This window comes from Mobula birostris, chromosome 26 (genome assembly GCF_030028105.1).
Source record: "Mobula birostris isolate sMobBir1 chromosome 26, sMobBir1.hap1, whole genome shotgun sequence".
Classification (NCBI taxonomy): Eukaryota; Metazoa; Chordata; class Chondrichthyes; order Myliobatiformes; family Myliobatidae; genus Mobula; species Mobula birostris.
This window is the reverse complement of record NC_092395.1, coordinates 22,582,919-22,604,092: the sequence shown is the minus strand read 5'-3', so window position 1 is coordinate 22,604,092 and position 21,174 is coordinate 22,582,919. Positions and strand designations below refer to the sequence as shown.

The window sequence follows — 21,174 nt, the reverse complement described above, 5'->3', positions numbered from 1 at the left end:
CGTGGGAGCTTGCAGTGTCAATCTAGCCCCGCACCTTTCTGTACATTTTATGTTTGGGACTGAGATGTGGAAAACTGTGTGATGAATCGAATTTTGTGGAAGATGTACAGGTTTCCCCTGCTATCCGAAAGTAGAGCGTTCCTATGAAACCTTTCGTAAGGCAAAATGGCGGAAAGCACAGAAGCAATTACCATTAACTTATATGTGAAAAAGTTTTGACCGTTCCCAGACCCAAAAAATAATCTACCAAATCATATCAAATAACACATAAAGCCTAAAATAACACTGGATGCCGACTGAAAGAGACCATATTGCTACTAGCAGAACCAATAGTAACATCGGCAGCTTTCAATATTCTTTCTCTCTGTGTGTAAATAGTACGAATGGTGGACGCATGCAAGTTCAACGCACGCACAATGTCTTTATTTCGTTCAACATGATCGAAACGCTTAATTACGTCCAGTTTTACGCTAAGCATAACACCCTTACGAGCGCTCTCAGGCTTTTCTGATAACTTAGGCCACATCTTGCTAACGGATGCACAAAATAAATCGAGATAAAGCGCAGATGCTCACAGACACAGTTCAAAGCTATGGCGGCTTGATGCTGAGTGTAGTTCCCGGGGAAGGCACTTGGCGCCACTCTCGCTGCTCAGGGTGCGCGCTGCCTCTATAACGGCTCGCTGCAAAACAAACACTGAACGCTATTTTCGCTTTTTGCCTTTTTTCATAAAAGCAAAAATCCTCTTGGGATTTCTTTCTGTTAGTGAAAATAGGTGATAATGTAGGTCTTTCGTAAAAGTGAAGTGGCGTAAAGCGAACTTTCGAAAAGCGGAGGATACCTGTATATCATTTAACTTATTTGAAGCAGACTTTAGCGTAATAACAAAGTCTGGGAATATTGGGATGGGGCAGGAAGTTATGCTGAGATAGAAGATCAGCTATCATCTTTATGAATGGTAGAACAGGTTCAAAGGGTGGTGTCCTTGTCGTGCTATTTCTTGTATCCTTGTATTAGTCTGGGATTGCTATTTACTAACCTCTGAGATGTTAATGTGTATCTTTCTTTTAAATCGTAATAGTTAAAATGCAACATCTGCCTTTTTAAATTGTTTAGCAATTCTGCTTTTCATTCGTGTGACCTTGATGAAATTATGGTTGACGGTAAGGCCCATTAAACAATTAGTCTTAATTTGCATGATGTAGGAATGCAGGATCTGGTAGAAATAAATTTTGTTGGGCTGTGCACTTTTTAGTTTGCTCTTACACTTGAAGATGCTGGAACTTGAACAAGTGCCAGTAACCCTCATGAGAAAATTAAGTTCTGTCTCAATTTACCCGATCCCTCAAAAGGACGTAGAAGTGAATTGGACGTTTTTCTTTATCCTCTTTTCAAGATCTTGGTATTGCTGGCTAGGTCAGCATGTATAACTATCCATACTTAATTGCCCTTGAGAAGGAAGTAGTGATCTACAGTGTGAATTGTGGCAGTCTCCTGTTAAAGATAGCCCTAGCGGTGCCACTGGGGAAGAAGCAATAAATGATTGGCAATACATTTCCAAGTCAGGAGAGTGGGCAGCTTGAAGGGGAACATGCAGGTCATGATTTTGTAAGATGGGAGATGCTATCAGAAGAGCTAATGCATAATTTCAGTGCATTTTGTAGATGGCATACACTGCTACCCTTGAGTGTCAGTGGAGGAGAAAATGCATATGTGGTAGATAGAGTGTTTATCTTTTGTCCTTGATCATGTCAGCTTTATAAAGGTGTTGGAACTACATTCAAAGTAAATGCAATGTATTTGTTCATTCTCCTGACTTTTTCTTGCTGATACTGGAAAGGGTTGGGTTGTCAGTATGAATCACTTACTACAGGTTACCAAATCTCTCAACTGGTCTTGTTGTCATATTATTTATGTGGAAAGTCCATTTGAGGTTTTGTTCTCCAGTGATTCTCCATGCCATTGATAGTGGGATAGCTCGGTGTTAAAGGATATAGTGCTTTCCCAGCATATATGATGAATAAACTCTTCTTGGGCTTCCATCCAGGTACAGGTATTGATTATAACTGACGTTTTGATGACAAATTCTGCCATATTCATCAGGGATGATGCCTGATCATGTCTAGACCGGTGGTGTTTATACCCCCATAGTCCGTCCCTCCTGATTGGTTAGTCCTCACCCAATCAGGTTTCCACTCTCCCATCTTGTTTACAATCAAATTCCAGTTCTTTTTTTAGAGCGAGACCTTTGTCTTTGTTGAAATTCTTATCCTCTAGTCTTATTTCAATGGCTTCCTTCACCAGGCAGTCCGAAAAACCATGCTCATACATAATCCCTGATGAAGATGGCAGAGTTTGTGATCAAAACGTTGGTTATAATTGATATCTGTACCCAGATGGAAGATGGAAGCCAGAGAAGTGTTTATTTGACACCCCTGATGTTTATACCACTGAGTGTCAAGGGCCGTGGTTAGACTCTCTTGGTGTGATCACTGCTTGACACTTTAGTGTGAATGTTAATTGCTGCTTACAACCTGAATGCAGCAAGATCCGGACAGCCTGCTGCAATCATTTGCTGAGTAGCCAATGAAATAAACATCTGAAATATTGTCAAACCTGAGTTGTGATACATATCTTGAATGTCTATCTTAACTAATCTTATATTTGGATGTCATCTGTGCACACTCTTCTAGGAGAAGCAGGCTTTGAGTACATCACACTTAAGTGTGGAATTCAGGCTAGCACTCTGTCATTTATATGAAACATTAGTGAAAATGAGTGTTGGATGGAAATAGCAATCCCAGGGGGTTGTTGCAAGTACAGATATATATGTATATATTTTTTTTGGTCTAACAAATCTTTCACCTAAACCACTGGATTTGGTGAGGATGGTGGGGGGTGGGGATTGGGGGGGGATAAAATCTTATCAGGTTGTCATCTGTTACTGTTCAGAACTACTGTGTATGGATTGGCTACCATGTTATCCAATATTGCAGCAATAAAATGTAATTGATTGGCTGTCATTAATTCAGTTCTTCCTTCAGTTAGTCCTGACGAAGGGCCTCGGCCTGAAATGTCGACTGTACCTCTTCCTAGAGATGCTGCCTGGCCTGCTGCGTTCACCAGCAACTTTGATGTGTGTTGCTTGAATTTCCAGCATCTGCAGAATTCCTGTTGTAAACTGTACTCCCACTACCATTTGCTTTGACAGTGCAATCTGTATTCAGTACCCACCTCAAAGGTTAAAAACTTGTCCCTCAGGTCCCCTTTAAATATTTCTTTCTCACCTTGAACCTATGTTCTTTAGCTGTAGACTTTTCTACCCTAAAAAAAAATTTAATCATTACCTTATCAATGCTCTGTGTGATTTTTTTTGTGTACCTCTAAAGTCACCTCTTGGCTTCCTATGTTCCAACCTACCCAGGATTTCCTTGTAACTCAAGCCAAGCAGTTTTGGAAACATATGAGACTTTTATGTACCCTTTCCAGTTTGACAACATTCTTCCTTTATTTAGGCAACCAGAGCTATACACTATACTTGAAGTCTCTTGTACAGCTGGAACATGATATCACAACTTGTACTCAATTTCCTGACCAATGAAGGCATGTGTACCAAATGCTGCCTTCTCCACTGTCTGCCTGTACCACATTTAGTTAACTAGGTAGTTGTTCCCCGATATCTCTCTGTTTGACAACACTTTGCAGGAAGGCCCCTGTCATTTACTGTACAAGTCAGCTTTAGGTGTAATTTCCCAAGTGCAACACTTTGCATTTGTCTGAGCTGAATCCCAGCTGCCATTCCTTGGCCCATTTGCTCAATTGATCTAGATTCGGCACTGATCTTGGGTAACCACCTTCACTGTTGAATATGCCATCAATTTTGGTATCATCAAACTTTCTAATCATATCATCTGCCTTCTCACCTAAATCATTAATATAGATGACAAACAGAGGACCCAACACAGATCATTGGTCACAGGCCTTCAATCTGGAAAATAAACTGGTAGGGGAGGAGAAGATGGCGGCGCAATGCAGCGCGCGCGGCCGCTCCGAAATGATATCGTATTTGTTAAATAGGGGCCGTGCACAATTCTGATTTGATGGAGATGGACGTGAGAGGCACGGAGGAACATCTGGAGAAACTTCTGAAATGCCCGCTTCGCCGCTGCTGCTGCTATTGTGCGATCGAGAATCTCCGGAGGGGAAGGCCCCAAATCCTTGGCTTTGCCTATTGCCTGTTGCCGGGGCTGGGGTCGAAGCACTCGGCAGGGATGGTGCTGGGTGTCGGAGGCTCGAAGTTTTCGGACGGACTCGAGTCGGCTGTGGTCGGCTGCTTCCAGGGTGCTGCATCGGCAAGTTTGCGGCGCTGGAAGCTCATGGCAGGGAGAGTTTCTCCCTTCTACCATCTGCGTGAGATGGTGGGACTTTCGAGAGATTTTGAGATTTATTTTTTACTGTGCCCATGGTCTGTTCTTATCAAATTACGGTATTGCTTTGCACTGTTGTAACGATATGTTATAATTATGTGGTTTTTGTCAGTTTTTTTAGTCTTGGTTTGTCTTGTGTTTCTGTGATATCATTCTGGAGGAACATTGTATCATTTCTTAATGCATGCATTACTAAATGACAATAAAAGAGGACTGCGTGTCCTCATAATCTAATCTAATCTAAACCTCCTCTACTACCGTCTGACTCCTACCATCAGGCCAACTTTATATCCAGTTGGGTAGATTGGCCTGATCTAACCTCCAGGACCTGCCACCATGATGAATATTGACAAAGGTCTTGTTAAAGTCTATTTAGACAGCATCTGCCCTACCTGCCCTCGTAAGTCCTCTTGGTCATGTCTTTAAAAATCTCTGTCTGTGAGGCATGATTTCCCATATGCAAAGTCATGCTGACTATCGCTTATCAGTTCTTGTTTTTCCAAATGTAGATAGATCCTGTCTCTCAGAATCACCTCCAGCGACCTCTCATAATAAATCTTAGGTTCATTGACTTGTTTTTTTTAACTTGTCCATGCAGCCTTTGTAAACAAAGGCACAGTATTAGCCATCCTCCAGTCCTTTGGGGGGGGGAAGGGGGGGGGAAAGCACTTGTTTGTAACGATGATATGAATAGGTGTGCCAGGGCTCCTGCCTTTTCTTCACTTGACTTCCACAATGTTCATGGATGCACTTGTTCAAGCCATGGATTTGTCCACCTCATGTGCCAGCACTTCTGATTTTAGGGAAGAGAATAATGATGTTACTGAAATGTACTCTGCAAGTGTATTTCAGGGCAGCATTATTCTCTGTGTAACCTTCATGGCCACCTCCATGGTAAATATAGATGAAATGTATTCATTTCAGACCTCACCTCTCTCCTGTTGCTCCACATGTAGATGACAATTTTGATCCCAAAGGAAATTTATTCTCTCCCAGTCACCTTTTTCTCCTAATATTGAGAATTTCTTAGGATTTATCTTTATCTTGCTGCCAAAGTTATCTCGTGTCCTCTTTTTGTCCTTCAATTTCTCAAAGTACATTTCTAAATTCCTTGTAATACTCAAGGAGTTCACTTGATCTCAGCTCCTATACCTGACATATACCTTACTCTCTCTGACTAGAGCTTCAGTATCACTGGTTTCCCTGGTTCTGCCAGTCTTACCCTTTGCTCTAGCAGGAATGTGTTGGTCATGAAATGTGTAGGATTGTCTTGCAGATTTGCTGTTTTTGAACTTGAATTGAAAGGTTTTAAAATCTGAAGCTTCAATGATCACATTTTTGAATAATGCTTTATTCATGAAAATTTTATTTGTCTTAATCCTCCTTTTTCCACCCCACCCCCCTCCCAAAGAACATCACTTCTCAGATGGCTCCTCACTTGTCTGAAGAAGACAACATTGAACAAATGGATTTTGATGAATTACTGTTCTCCTATATGACCATTAAGGTGAGATAAAATGCTTGACCTAATGTTTGTTTTCTCAGATGTCCCACACTCTTGCAAAAGAAAATGATTAGAAATGTGTAGGTATACCTGTTTGATAAAGAATGTTGAGTGTTTGAAAACAAGCCACATCAGAAAACCCAATGTAGCTTTTTCTTGCATGCTTTGAACTCTTTAGCACATGCCTCATTCAGAATTTATAATTTAAAAAAAAACTTCTTTTTTAACATGGAAGACCATGGCTATGATTCATCTTCTCCATTTCCTTCTGACTTCATATTTTGTCTTCAGCACAGACCTCACTTTAATTTCTGTGCAACTGCAGCTAAATTAGCTTCGAGCTATTCTGTCACCTTCCTAACTGATGACTTGGTTGTCTTTCCACCTCACTGCACAGAAGAGTCTTTGATTTATTTATTTTATTTTAAGAATGAAAATCCTATCCCCAGTCCCACTCTCTCTGCAACTTTCAAACTTCTTTGTCCCCTTACCAGTTTTGATGAAAGGTCTTCAGCCCAAAATGTTACATCCGATTCTCTTCCAAAGATATATTGTGACCTCGGGCTGTTTCCAGCATTTTCTGTTATTGCTTCAATGCTTGTGGTGCTTGAGGCTATACCTGGTATATTTTCAAACCAAGTATTAACCTTATTACTTTTATTATTTAGTTATTAACTATGTGCTAAAATTGGGAAAATCCTTTCTTTACTCTCCCCTTCCCTATTTTCATGATCTTGCATTAGCTTTTAAGCTACTTATTTGTAATGTTTTTTTTCCCAATTCTGATTAATTGGCATAGAGTTCAAATGAAAAGACCTAGCTTTCTCTTTATCTGACCTGAGCATTTCCATTTTTTCCAATTCTGATTAATTGGCATAGAGTTCAAATGCAAAGACCTAGCTTCCTCTTTATCTGACCTGAGCATTTCCATTATTTCCTCAAGTCCTCTCTTTAGCTACTAATTTATCTTTTACACTCACCCCTCGGGTTTTCTTGGAACTTTTGGTTTGTATATAGTTTTGGATGAGAACCGTAGGTAACTACAAATCTAAAATGTTCCATTTGTTATTGCCTTGGTCAGTGCGATTAGTAGTGTGAGTGTTGGTCATTCCTCAGTGGTGCCAGTTTGTGAAGTGTTGGGCATTGTGTGCGAATAGTGGGGAGATGATGTTTCCATCCTCTATGTACAGTTTCTCCTTTGTGGAAGGGAAGCAGGTTAGTGGACCCTGGGGTAGCAAACATCTGGATGCAAATACTGCTAAGAAGGCATTTGTTCTCTATCATAATATCCCCCCTAGCTTGTCTTCAGCTACTGGGTTTCCCAAAGATCTGCTATCTAACAAGCAGCTGTTAAAACTGAATAGCTTAAGTCAGTGACTTCAGGCGTTGCCAAAATATTCAAATCACAATTACCATATGGGAGCACATTGGATGTCTGCTCTAGTTGGTTCACTTAAGACTTGAAAATGAGCAGATTGGAGCTGGATATCTGATGTTTAAAAGTCTAATGACTTGGTTAATTCCAGTTCAGTGGTTTCTAAAGTTGTTGCCAAAAATCAGCGGTTCAATCAAGGCAAGGCTGAAATGCCACTGAAAATTTAGGCCAGTTTATGAATTGGTAATTTTTCAAGCAACTATTGTGTTAAATATGATTTGTGTTATTTTCATAATCTATTAGTAATGGCATTTCACAAGAAATGTGTTGGCCTCTAGTGACTGGAAAAAGACTGATTTAGGTTTGTATGGTGAAGTGAATCTGCACTCTTTCCATATACTAGGTTTTATGTACATAACCACTGCTAGTCTTAATGAGGTGAGTTGTAGTAAAATGATTCCCTACAGATTGATGTCCTGAGAGAAATCTATCCAAAGCATTCCAGCAACTCTAGTCTGTTGCTTCTTTGATATTCCCACCAGGATATTACAGGATGATTGCATCAAAAAAGAGAAATTGCTGTTTTGATACAATATCCATAGTTTGAGCTGAATGTATAAAAATATTTATTTTGTAGCCAAATGTAGAGTCTTCTCTGATATTAGATCTGGAAATAAAAATGTTCCGTTGTTTAGACTTGACATCTTATCAGTTTCAGAAGCTCAATTTTATTGTGGTCTTTGAAATTGTAGTGGAGGAAGCAGCTGTTTAGATGTAGAGAGTGTTCAGTGTCTGAGAATTCTGTTGGGAAATGGAAAAGAATAACATAGTTAACTTCATTTGTCCCTACCCTCGGTTAGCTTTGTTTTCTGTAGAATGTTAATTTGAATAAATAATACTCAAATAATATTCCAAGACTTGAAGGCTCCTTTCGGTGAATCAATTGTTGAGTTCTCAACTTCCTGAGTGGAAAGGTTAGTTTGAAGTTTTATTCATATCCCTTGCCAAATTTCATTTCCCTCTGTCCTTGTTTCTGTTTCAATTCGAGACATTTGAAAATGGCAGTGAACTCCCTTGGGCACTGCTGCTGCTATCACAATGGTCTATAAATTGGTGCTGAGTATTCCTGTCTTAAGAACTTCCCTACATAAAACCTCATTTGTTGTTTTACACCAGTTTTTTTTCTGTATGTAGTGTATAGTCTACTCAGTAGTCCATAGATGGATGAAGGTTAAATCAAAATGAATCATTTTTAGGAAGAATGCCAACTGGCAGCCTACTGTTTTTTTTTCATTTTACCGGCAGTTTATCTTAATTGTGGATCATGCTGTTCATACTGAGGAAAATTATATCTAAGCCTGATCATTGTCCTTGTCCAGTGATTTGGAGCAGGATATTCCATTATGTAGCCCAAAGGAAGTGAGACCAATTGTAGTACACAATAAATCAGGGTTTTGAGCTTGGGATCTTCTGGCCTGTGGTTACTGATTAAGGCTGATCTGGTTGTTCCTTTTCTCAAAAATATTCTAAAAATATTTGAAGGCTTATATCAATCAGAAGTAGCTACTTGGAGCTAGGAGCTAATAATCCAGTAACTTTATTGGCATATTTTCTTCCGTTCACCTTGTATCATTGTCAGTGAGTAACTGACCACTGCTCTTTGTTGATGCTATTTTTTTTAATCTTAAGCTCCTGAATATCTATTGTAGTGCACATTAGTATGATGAAGGTCACAGTAATGAACATTTTTTTTTCTCTCCATTTCCTAGAGGGAAAACTCTTTGGAAAAATACCAAGATGATGCAGAACGGAACTTGCTGCTGCTTGAAGAGCAAAACCAGCGTTTGCGCAGAGAGATATTTGAATACAAACAAGAGTATATTATGCGGGAAAAGAAAAAGCAGTTGAGTTTGATAATAGAGCAGCAGGTGGGTTAACATTAACTGGCCGCAGTAAGAGTGTGATAGGTTTTAGAGATCCTATCCACTGTGTAACATCTCTTCACTATTCTGCCATGATAGACTGACATTTAAAGGTGTCTTCAGTTCTGCTTGTAAATAATTTGCAGCAGATTGAAAACTTTAAATACAGCAGAAGCTAAAAATCTAAACTAAAGACTAGAGACATTCAGCAGATCAATCAGTAACTTTGCAGAGTGTAATCGTTAGCATTCTAGACTTTGTTTAGAACTGGGGAGAAGTTAGTTTGAAACCAAACAGTGACTAATTTGCAGATTGTTTTGTTCAGTCCTTGAAGGTGAACTTGAGCTTTCAGTTGCTTGTTACTTTAATTTTCTTCTCCATCCTTGCTCCAGTTTGTCCTCTTGTTCTATACCAGTGAAGCTCAAAATTAAAAGTGGAGTTCATTGTCATATGCACAAGTACATGTACAGTGGAAAATTTACACAGGTATATAGCAACATTTACAAGAAAAACATGGATTAAACAACATAAATTGTATATAATTTTTACAAGAAATTAAAACAAACTGTCTATTTTAGTGCAAAGTGATCAGTGATCATAAAGTGATTGTGGTTGGAAAAACAATTGTACAATTTGTTGGGTCAAGAACCAGATGGTTGAAAAGCTGTTCTTCAACCTAGTGGTGTGGGATTTTCATTTTCTGAGCCTCTTGACTGATGGTAGCTGAGAGAATATTGCATAGCCTGCATGATGGAGATCTTTGGTGGACATTGTCTCCTGTAGATGGGAAGGGATGTTCTCAGTGTAAACGGAAAGAGCAAGTACTTTGAACATCTTGCACTAAAATGGACTTTTTGTTCTAATTGTTCCTTTTTGTAAAGACTATGTAATTTAATTTATTTTTCTTGTGAATGCAGCTTATGATGGTATGTGACTGATGCTGTTGTAAGTATTTCTGTGCATACGTGAGCTTATGTAATAAACTCAACTTTGACTACAATCTTTGAAAGATGCATTACAACCTTCACTCTACTCTAATTAGCCATTCCCTAAACATCCTTTTTGTTTCGCCACCAGTTTTGTCGTTAAAATTCCTGATTTCACTCCTATCACCCTACCTTTAATTTTGTCTATATGTAAATGAAGAATTTTTTTTTTAAATTTCTGGTAGAGGGTTATTGACTTAAAATGTTAGCTCCTTTGGCTGTGGATAGTATAACCTCTGCAGAATGCATCCAGCATTCTACTTTAGGGTGATATAATTTGCCATTCTTTGAAATGTATCTTTATCCACCACCTCACTTCTGTCTCCCAAAACTGCTTTGGGTATATGGGCTGTCTTTTATAATCCTAACGATCTGACTAGTTCTAAGTGCAAATGTGGATAAACTATCTTGACTAAATATTCTAATATCAATTATAAGCCTTCTGACTCTTGTTACTATTTGACTATATCCTCCCCCACCTGCTCTTGTAAGAGCAGTATTCCATTTAGTTTCTCTAAATCCATTGTATGTTGATCTGGTGATGTGACTTTTCCAACTATTGAATTCTTCCTTAATCATTGGTTCTCCTTCTTTACATTTGACAGTGTTGTCATGCTTTTGCTCCATTTCTTGCACTTCTGCTGTCTCCTCCCATCCAGAGAAGGATTATGTTCCTTTTATCCTTGCTTTCTACCCAATTATCCACTTTAATTTCTGCTACCTTCAGCAACATATTACCAACAGACAAATAATTTCTTTCCCTTCCCATTTCAGGGTTCCAAAGGCCATTATACTTCAAGCCTCTTCCATCTCTACTATCCAAGGACCCAAACAGTCTTTCAGGGTGATGTAGGAAGGAGCAGTTCTCAGTTTAATGAATTGCATTTAGTGCCTAGGATGTAATTTCTATATATGAGGCAACAAAACTACATTGTTTTGCTAGTCAGTAGAATACATTTTCAGTCTGCATGGGTGATGATATTCCAGTTGCCTTTTACTTAAATTGAACCATTTCAGTTAATTGGCCTTTCCTGTATGTCACACTTTGCCATTTCTGAGTCAAGGCCCTCTACTTGTAGCATCAACTCAGGTCAGGTAGCATCTGTGGAGAAACTGCTAAGTATTTCTAGTGGTCTTTTGTTTTTTTTAAAATTTCCTTTATAACGTTGAAGGAAGCCAATTGCATTCGAGGTAATTTAAGGTAGCTGGTTAATTTACCAAATAGCAGGTCTTTGTGGGAAGAAAGCAGAGCACCCAGGGGGAATCTATACAGTCATAGGGAAGGTGTGCAACTTTAATACAGATGGCTCTGGAGCTGAGCCCAGGTCTCTGGAGTTGTGAGACAGCTGCACTATAATAGGTTGCCTGGTCTTCAGCAGCTGCTGTGTTCTACAATTTACAAACCCAGCATCATCTTTCCCTCTGCTCCTTTATCCATTTAAACAGATGGAATAGCTACAATTGACAAGCATGCTGTTTCTCACCGACTTCTTGGCCTCCACCTTATCTGAAACTTTTTCTGTTTCCCATTTTGCTCTCTTCTCTGTAGTTTAAATATCTTCACTTTTTTGAATCTGATAAAGGGTCACCATCCTGAAACATTAATGGTTTTTCTTTGGTGTCTGATCTGAGTTTTTCCTTAATTTTCTATCATTTATTTGTTTTTAAATTTATAAATGGGGTGTGCGTGTCTCTGCGATTTTTGTCCATCCCTAATGGCTCCTAAACCAAAGAAGCAGTTTGGGAAAAACCACAATGGGTCTAGAGCTGAATATAGTCCAGACAGGGCAATTGAACAGACAAACCACAAGCCAGGTGAGGTTTTATGACAATAAAATAGCTTCTTGTTTACATGTTATATGTTGGCATTGGAATGTGATGACACTTGCAGGCTGCCCCAACACACCTTTAGGTGTGTTGGTTGTTAATGCAAATGACTCATTTCACTGTATGTTTAGATGAACATGTGATGAATCTAATTCCGAAGCCAACACCATTTTTTCTTGTACTTTAGTTAAAACCTTAAAGTAGCTATTCTCTTTAATTGTGTGACTATAGAGAGATACAGCAATAATTTTATCTATAAAGTTTCACCAATTTCTGTCAAGGGAATCTTTCATTTTAATTCTATTTAAAACTACTGGCCATTCTATATCCAGAATCATTCATTCCATTTGTGCAGCCTTTAGATTGCAGAGTTGGGTTATTCTAATATCAGAGCACAACTATACAATTTGAATATCTGTCTGATGTGGATAGAGAATTGGTTAGCAGACAGGAAGCAAACAGTGGGAATAAACGGGACCTTTTCAGAATGGCGGACAGTGACTAGTGGGGTACCACAAGGCTCAGTGCTGGGATCCCAGTTGTTTACAATATATATTAATGACTTGGATGAGGGAATTAAATGCAGCATCTCCAAGTTTGCGGATGACACGAAGCTGGGTGGCAGTGTTAGCTGTGAGGAGGATGGTAAGAGGATGCAGGGTGACTTGGATAGGTTAGATGAGTGGGCAAATTCATGGCAGATGCAAATTAATGTGGATAAATGTGAGGGTTATCCACTTTGGTGGCAAAAACAGGAAAACAGATTATTATCTGAATGGTGGCTGATTAGGAAAAGGGGAGGTGCAACAAGACCTGGGTGTCATTATACACCAGTCATTGAAAGTGGGCATGCAGGTACAGCAGGCGGTGAAAAAGGCGAATGGTATGCTGGCATTCATAGCAAGAGGATTCGAGTACAGGAGCAGGGAGGTAATACTGCAGTTGTACAAGGCCTTGGTGAGACCACACGTGGAATATTGTATGCAGTTTTGGTCCCCTAATCTGAGGAAAGACATTCTTGCCACAGAGGGAGTACAAAGAAGGTTCACCAGATTGATTCCTGGGATGGCAGGACTTTCATATGATGAAAGACTGGATCGACTAGGCTTATACTCGTTGGAATTTAGAAGATTGAGGGGGGATCTTATTGAAACGTATAAAATCCTAAGGGGATTAGACAGGCTAGATGCAGGAAGATTGTTCCCGATGTTGGGGAAGTCCAGAACGAGGGGTCACAGTTGAGGATAAAGGGGAAGCCTTATAGGACCGAGATGAGGAAAAACTACTTCACACAGAGAGTGGTGAATCTGTGGAATTCTCTGCCACAGGAAACAGTTGAGGCCAGTTCATTGGCTATATTTAAGAGGGAGTTAGATATAGGGATCGGAGGTATGGAGGGAAGGCTGGTACAGGGTTCTGAGTTGGATGATCAGCCATGATCATACTGAATGGCGGTGCAGGCTCGAAGGGCCGAATGGCCTACTCCTGCACCTATTTTCTATGTTTCTAAACAACAAAATTGCTGTTTTTTTTATCCAGTCTGCCACATGAGGCTTGCTGGTATATCATCGTTACCTAGCAGTTGGATGTCTTACTATTTATTTATGCAGAAATAGCTGAGACAGCATAGCAGGATATAATTCTGAAATGGGTGTGCAGACTCAGTCTGGACTTTTTCAGAATGTGCATATCCAATCATTTTACAGTAAACAATTGAAATTTTACATTGATCAAGATTGCCTGCAGTGGAGACTTAGAACAATTGTTCACAATGTCTTCAAGACTGGATTTTGGATGAACTATGCGACTTCTAGAAATTTTGCACGCTGGCCAATTATGAGAAATCTGGACGATTTGGTTTCAATATTTAGTTTGTCAAAAACAAGAAATGAAAATGCTGCTGACACCACCACTGACATGAAGGTGCCTGATGCAACAGTTTTGTGTTTATTTTTCTCAAGTTGACAAGAATTTTATGGTCTTTAGTGATTTTTCATTTCAGGCAGATTGAGGTTAAGCATGTGAGATCACACTGCAGCAGAGCATGCAGCTGAGGAGCCAAGATTGATTTTTGCCATACTGTGGATGAAAAGTTAGTTTTTGAAAACTTTGAAATGCAAGTGTTAAATGTTCATTTTCTTCTATACCATCTAGTCACTAATGATGAGGCCAAGAAGTTTGTTTGTTTTCTTGCAGTAGCCTTGAAGATGTGTGAGTTTCCCATGAATCATTTATTAAATTTGCTATATAATTGTGCAGTACCATGTTCTACCACAACTTTCACCTGGTAATTTGTTGACGCTCTGAAGGTGCTGAAGTTTTATACAGCCTAGCCAGAGGGATTTGAGTGACAGCAGTTGAAATGAAGACAAAATCTCAATTTGTATCCTTACTTTGGAAGTAGACAAAGAAAAGCCATTCAGACAATGAATGGGAGAAAGTATGAAGGCTGAGCAAATGTGACATGCAGAAGTGAGATATTGGTGAGTGTACTTCTGCAATGATAGACAATCTCTGATGAGCATTGTAGGTAAAGTGAAAAGTATCCATCATTGTATTAATGAAAATACCAAAATATGGACAAGAAATGTGAAGTTAATTTATACCATGGCTAGTTTTCAGGGAACCTGTTTTTGAAGAAGAGGGACAAGCCAACGGTTAGCTGAGTCAGGATGTCATATGTTCTTCAGATCAAGAAATAATTACAATCCCAGAGTCCAAGCACTCAGTAAGATCTAAGTGCTTGAAAAAGCTAGTTAATAGACTGAAGATATAATTGCTAAGTTTAATTGAAACACTTTATGGAAAAGTTATCTGGTATTTGTATCCAAATACAAGTTGTGCAGATAATGTCATGTATGTTGTTGTCATGTATATAATGCTGCTGGTCTGCAATAAAGTACTTGCCCATGTTTTAAAATTTTCTGCTGTCTCCTGGAGATTATTATCATTAGAACTTACCAGCATGCAGGACCTGTTCAGACCATCTCCACATTTTCAATGCAACACTGTAAACAGGATGTCAAATCTTATTTATGACACACTTGTCAGCTGGCAAAGGACTTGTTCTGCAATGTAATTGAAAAGGAACTTGTAAAGATAAATCATATTACCATTTCAGTGTACTTCACAAATTTCTGTTTTTGTTCCTTTTGTCAATTTTAAATTTCTAATAATTTTGCATCCATGCCAACGTAGTAAACATTCAATTTGCGATCCTGCCAGTAATGGTAAACAGAATTACTGAACCATAGATCATAAGTGTGTAAATATTTATCATAAGGGACTTCCATTTTAATTGGATTTGTGAATGGTCATTGTGTGCTACGTGTGAACATAGAACATAGTACAGTACAGGCCTGTCAGCCCACGATGTTGTGCCAACCTTTAAAATGCAGCATCTGCATTCCTTTGCTGCAAGGAAAGCATTTGAATTTAATGATTACCTGTTTGTTAAATATCAGTGTTCTACGCTGGCTGCAACTGTACTGATTAACTTCATCGTCAGCTCTTATTTGTTCCACCTTTCATCCTCCTACTTCTGATGAATAGACCCACTCTCCCCTCCATCTGCATCTCTGCTTTCCTCACGTGGATCCTCACGTGGATCCACCATTGCTTGCTAGCTATTGTTCCACCCCTACCCTCCACTTTTTTTATATACTGGTTATCTACTCCATAGCTTCTAATCCAGATGAAGGGGCTCGACTTGAACCATTGACTTTCTGTAGATGCTGCCTAATCTGCTGAGTTCCTCTAGTGTGTTGCCTATTGTAACAGAATTGGCATTTACTGGTCCCGTGGAAACAAGGGTCCTGTTTTGACTGTATCCGTGAGCTGAGATTGCAGATCATGACTTTGGCACTCCTGTCTATAGTCAAAATGAATTCTTAAAGCAAAGCTGTGGCACCTGTATTTGTTCAGCTGTGCTGAATATCCATTTTTTTGAGGAAGATGAATTATGGAGAACAATTAATTTTTATTTTGTAATTTCATAACTGGTATGCATTTTCACTTACTATATTTGATCTTATTGTAGTCAATGTTTTTGTAATAACTGAATTCATTTTACTTGCAGATGGAACTTTTAAAACAAGTGGTGCCAAGTCTCAAACAATTCAAAGTTCAGTACAAATCTTTGGGTCAAGCTCTTGATGCAACAAGGCACAGTCTTCCGGTGGAGAACATATATATGTCAGAAGACCCAAGAGAGGACTTGGGTAAGTTAACCTACTTGGCCACATTCAGCTGGACGATGGGGAATATTCAATAGTTTTATATTTTGTTTTCCTGAAGGCCAAGCAAAGAGCAATAATACAGTGCAAAGCTGAAAATGTCAGTATCATTTCCAACTTGTGCTAAAAGGGCTGACCTTTGGTTGGCAGTTCAAGTTTATCACTCGACCATACATGTATATAACTAAACGAAGCATCATGCCTCTGGGGCCAAAGTGCAAAACAGTACATACAGTCAGATGGCACATATAATTATGGTATATATAGACACAAAATAATATTTAGTGGAAGTCCCTGCTTGAGTGGCATAGCCTGTAGATTGATGTTGCATGGGATGTTGTCCTGGAGCCACGTTTCTGCAAGAACAAGCATGCAGCAGTTCCCCATCTCATGCTGGTTCAGCCACAGACAAAGGCAATCCAGCTTGTCTTCCAAGGAGTGAACACTGGAGAGCAGTGCCGACAGGAGAGCTGACCTGCAGGGCCAGCCCCCAACACAGCACGGATTCCAGAGCACCACTGCACCTGTCCTGGCCCCCACGGTCTCCTTTTGGTGGCTGCAACAGGCGGCGGTCTGGTCCACGCAGCGACTTGAGGCAGCGCAGTTCCTTTGTCATTAGTCTCACCAATGAAATAATGAAACAATTTTATAGTATTTTTTTTATTATCAATATCAAACAGGGTCTTGTGGTCACAAGAAAAACATTTAAGGTAAATATTTGCATTACTATATTTGTTAGTGTGGTGAGGCTGCTGTGACTAAGCATGCTGCCATCTTACCGGAAGTATAACAAATTGATTGTAGAACATTTGCATCTTGCTCTCACTTTCCCCAACCTCTTATGCTAATCACTAATCGATAATCTTTAATAGGAAATGGATATTCAAAGAAAGGAAATGAGATTTAGAAGTGATATCTTCCGTAGTAAAATCTTACTGGTCATTGGGTCTCAACATTTGTCTTTGTACTGGAAAATACCTGTGAATACTGATGATCAGTGATGAATCAGGAAGTCGTTTAAATGGAAAACATGTAAATTCCCTGTTCTGAAATGAACTTTAATTTGGATTTTTCAACGCCTGTCTTCTGTAAATTAAAAAAAAATAATCATGGCTCTGTTCTGTTTGGCTGACTCGACCTTTGCTGAAATCACATCATTGCATTTCGCAAAAGGGAAAACTAAGTCAGGCATGAGCATAAAATGTTAGAAACATAGACTGGCTTTGTAATGTGAATGTCCTTGCATTTTTCAGCATAATATTTCATTTGGCTTTTCTTTGGTAATTCACTTAGCTTCATTGTGTCTGCTGGAAGTCTCTCCATCTCATTCTCACAGCTCTCACTTTGGCTCTCTTTGTTGTCATAGCACATTTGGATATTATACTTGATTATTTTCATTCAAATCTCAATGCACATTTGGAACAGGTGGGTCCCCAGCACATCAATTTGGCATCCTAGTCGTCATGAAATCCCCAATGATCTATTTATTACTCCCCTTTTTTAAAAAAAAAAACACAAACCTGAATTTCAAAAAGATCAGTGGCTTGCAGGCCTGTAGAAAACTCTTGTCGGTCGAACTCTCATGATGACCCATGGAAAAAAAAAGAATGCATCATTAGGAAGAAGTAAGAGAATATTTTATGGAAATGGAAAATAAGATCCCTTGATAGCTTCATATAAATACATTATCTGGAAAATGTCATGCACCATGATTATTATTTGGAATATGGGAATCATTGACAAGGCAAGCATTTATTGCCCTTCCTTAATAGCTGTTGAGATGAGCTATCGCCCTGAACTAGTTTAAGCAGTTTTGGTGAAGCTTCTTTCACAATACTTTGGGATAGACACAGTAGTGAAAGATGAACAACAGGTTTCCAAATCAGAATGATGTACAGCTTGAAGGCAGACCTGTAAGTGTAGTGCTACTGCTTTTTACTGTCTTGGTGGTGGAGATTATAGGTTTACGAGGGGCAATTGGACTTGCCTGGGTGAATGATTACAGTAGATATTGTCAATGTTGCCTGACTGTGTGGGTGGCATAGGAAAGCCAGAGGTACCATTCAGTTTGGCTTCTGTTTTCTGGATGGTATTGAGCTGCTTGACTTGTTGGAGCTCTGGTTATCCATATAAGTGGAGAGTATCTCTTTACATTCCTGATTTATACCTTGTAGGAGTGGTAACTCAGGGGGTGAGTTACTGAATGCAGGTGAGCCAGCCTCTGACCTGCTCTTCTAGCCATAGTATTTGCGACTGGTCCATTTTCTGGTCATTTAGTAACACCCTGTGATGCTGATGCCAAGGTACTTGGCAAGGGCAATGCCATTGAATTCAAGGGTAGGTGGTTAATCTCCCTTGTTGAAAGTTATTATTGCCTGACAGTTTAGTGGAGTCGATGTTACTTCCCACTTATCAGCCCATTCCAGAGTATGTTGAGGTCTTACTATTTGTAGGCATCAACTATTTTGTATATTGTGTTAAGTTGTAATGGAGATTAAGCATTATGTATAATCAAGGAATATGCCTTTAGATGAAAGAAGGGTCATTGATGGAAACAGCTGAAGATGCGTTGGCCTAGCACACTGCCTTAAGGAACTTTTGCAGTAATTGTACTTTGGTTGAATGATTCACCTTCACCAACCATATCTTTTGTGCAAAGAATAGCTTCAATCAATTTCGTGGATGACATTGACTTCATTATGACCAGGGCTTTTTGATACTACACGTTGTCAAATGTTGGTTTGATATCAAAGGCAATCATGCTTCTGTTACCTCTGGAATTTAAGTCTAGCACAAGGCAGTGATGAAATGTGGAGTAAACGGATCTTGGAAAATCACAAACCCAGGTATTAGTGAGTAATTTATTGGTCAATGAGTAATGGTTGATGGCAGTGTTGATATCACCTTCCATCACATTATGGTTGATTGAAAGTAGACTTGCTGTATATCATGATGGATTAGTCCTGATTTTTTTTTTATACATAGAACATGTCTGAGCAATTTGCAACATTGTTTTAGTGGATGGTGTTGTAATTGTACTGGCATAACTTGGCTGGCTGCAATGCTGTTCTAGAGCAATAATGAGGGATCTTGTTTAGTCTCAAAGCTTTTGCTGTATTTGGTACTCCTGAGTGCATCATGACACTAGAAGGAGTTAATATTAAACCTTTGCAATTTATATCATTGTGTGTTGATAGCATTAACTTATCTGCATTTTATTCTTGGCTTCCTTAATCTCTATTACACCCACGTCTCTCAGTATTTTCGTGCATTGTATTCATCATGGTGATCCAATTATATAATAGTTGAATAATAGTCACATACTTACTAGAATTTGCAAAAGCTACCTGATTCCTGTGCTATGGTAGTACTTTGAATCTTCCCCTTTGGTTACTATTTGCTTAATTCTGGAATTCTGTTCAAGATTTTTCATTTGCTACTTGTGAATGCTGAGAAATTATTCAACTGATGGCATTACACCCTAAATGAGTATATTATACTTGTCCTAGAGACTGATTTTTTTTTCCCTCTCTCTCCTCTTCCAGCATGGAGAGTTAGACAGTCATTAGAGCAACTGGGCAATGATCTAGGGAAGGCTGCTGCCCAGTAATTGGCTGTATGGGTATTTTATTTAATCACCTCATTGAAAGAGTCTTGTAACTTGCAAATTTTCCATTAAATGTAGTTCCATACTTCTGCCATTTCAACAAATTAATGTGGTTGTCATGAATGGATTTGGCTTGGGGAAACATTGATTTAATTTCACACCGGTCGAAATTTATTTTGCAAAGCAATATTCCATTCCTGCAAGATCATCTTTTTTTTTTAATACTTTATTTTCAAAATTTTCAAAAAACATTGAAATCAACAAGAACATATAAGCTCAGACATGTGTAAAAATAAAATAAGAAAAAAAAGGGACATAACATTAGAGGGATGCCTATTGTGCAAAGTGCTTAAAAGTGCTAAACGTTAAGTTTGAAATGAGGGCTGTGAGAAATCAGCTGGGGGGGAATTATTCATCTGTCCCCGGCCTCGTCTAGGTAGGCAAGAAATGGATCCCAGGTAGCCGAAAATTTTATAATTGAATTGGTTCTCAAGAACCTGAGTCTTTCCATCTGTGTGACTGAGATCATGTCAGCCATCCATCTTCGAAAAGAAGGGGGAGAGGGTGATTTCCATTCCCTCAAGATAAGTCTTGGCAACAGTCGTCCCCAGCATCAGATACTGTTGTATGACTGTAGGGAAGCATAGAGTGGATTGCGAACAGCCAAAGATGGCGAGACCAGCTTCCAAGGGGAAGGATCTTTTATAGGCCTTTAAGTACCTGTCAAATATTTTGGACCAAAATCCAGTCAGTGATGGGCAAAACCAAAAGGTGTGTGATAATGTGCCCTCCGTCCCTTAGCATCTATCACACATTGGCGAGACAGAAGGGTAAACCCTGTGCAACCTGAGTTTAGAATAGTGAAGACAGTGGACAACTTTAAACTGGATCATTTGGTGTCTGCTGTTAACAGAGCAAGCCTGTATCATAGACAAACTCTTGTCCCAGGCAGCTTCAGATAGTTCAGTGCCCAATTCCTCGCTCCAGGCCTCCCTGATCTTCATAGTAGAGGCTACAGCACAACCATTGAACAAACGTACAAACTTAGAAACTAGATGCTTGGAGTCAGGAGGGTTCTTTAAGATATCAAAAAATATATGCTTCCCTGGAAGGATATCAAAATTACAAATCTTAGATTGAATGTAGTGTCTAATTTGTAAGTAACAAAAAAAGTGAATGAGGCAGCTCAAATTTCTCTTTCAGCAGACTAAATGTTGCAAACAGGTCTTCAATAGAAACTAAACCCTTCTCCCTCCAAGCATGGTAGGTTTTATCTGACCATGAGGGTAGA

At 39.2% G+C, this 21,174-nt stretch overlaps 1 protein-coding gene across 1 annotated transcript in view; it reads left to right on the top strand.

The window, feature by feature from the left end:
• Positions 1 to 21,174, top strand: part of haus8 (HAUS augmin like complex subunit 8) — a 75,119-nt gene that overhangs the window by 41,624 nt on the left and 12,321 nt on the right. The window contains exons 11-13 of the mRNA XM_072244308.1: positions 5,839 to 5,934; positions 9,076 to 9,234; positions 16,120 to 16,261. Coding sequence (XP_072100409.1) covers positions 5,839 to 5,934; positions 9,076 to 9,234; positions 16,120 to 16,261 — 397 coding nt within the window. The remainder of the gene's footprint in view (positions 1 to 5,838; positions 5,935 to 9,075; positions 9,235 to 16,119; positions 16,262 to 21,174) is intronic.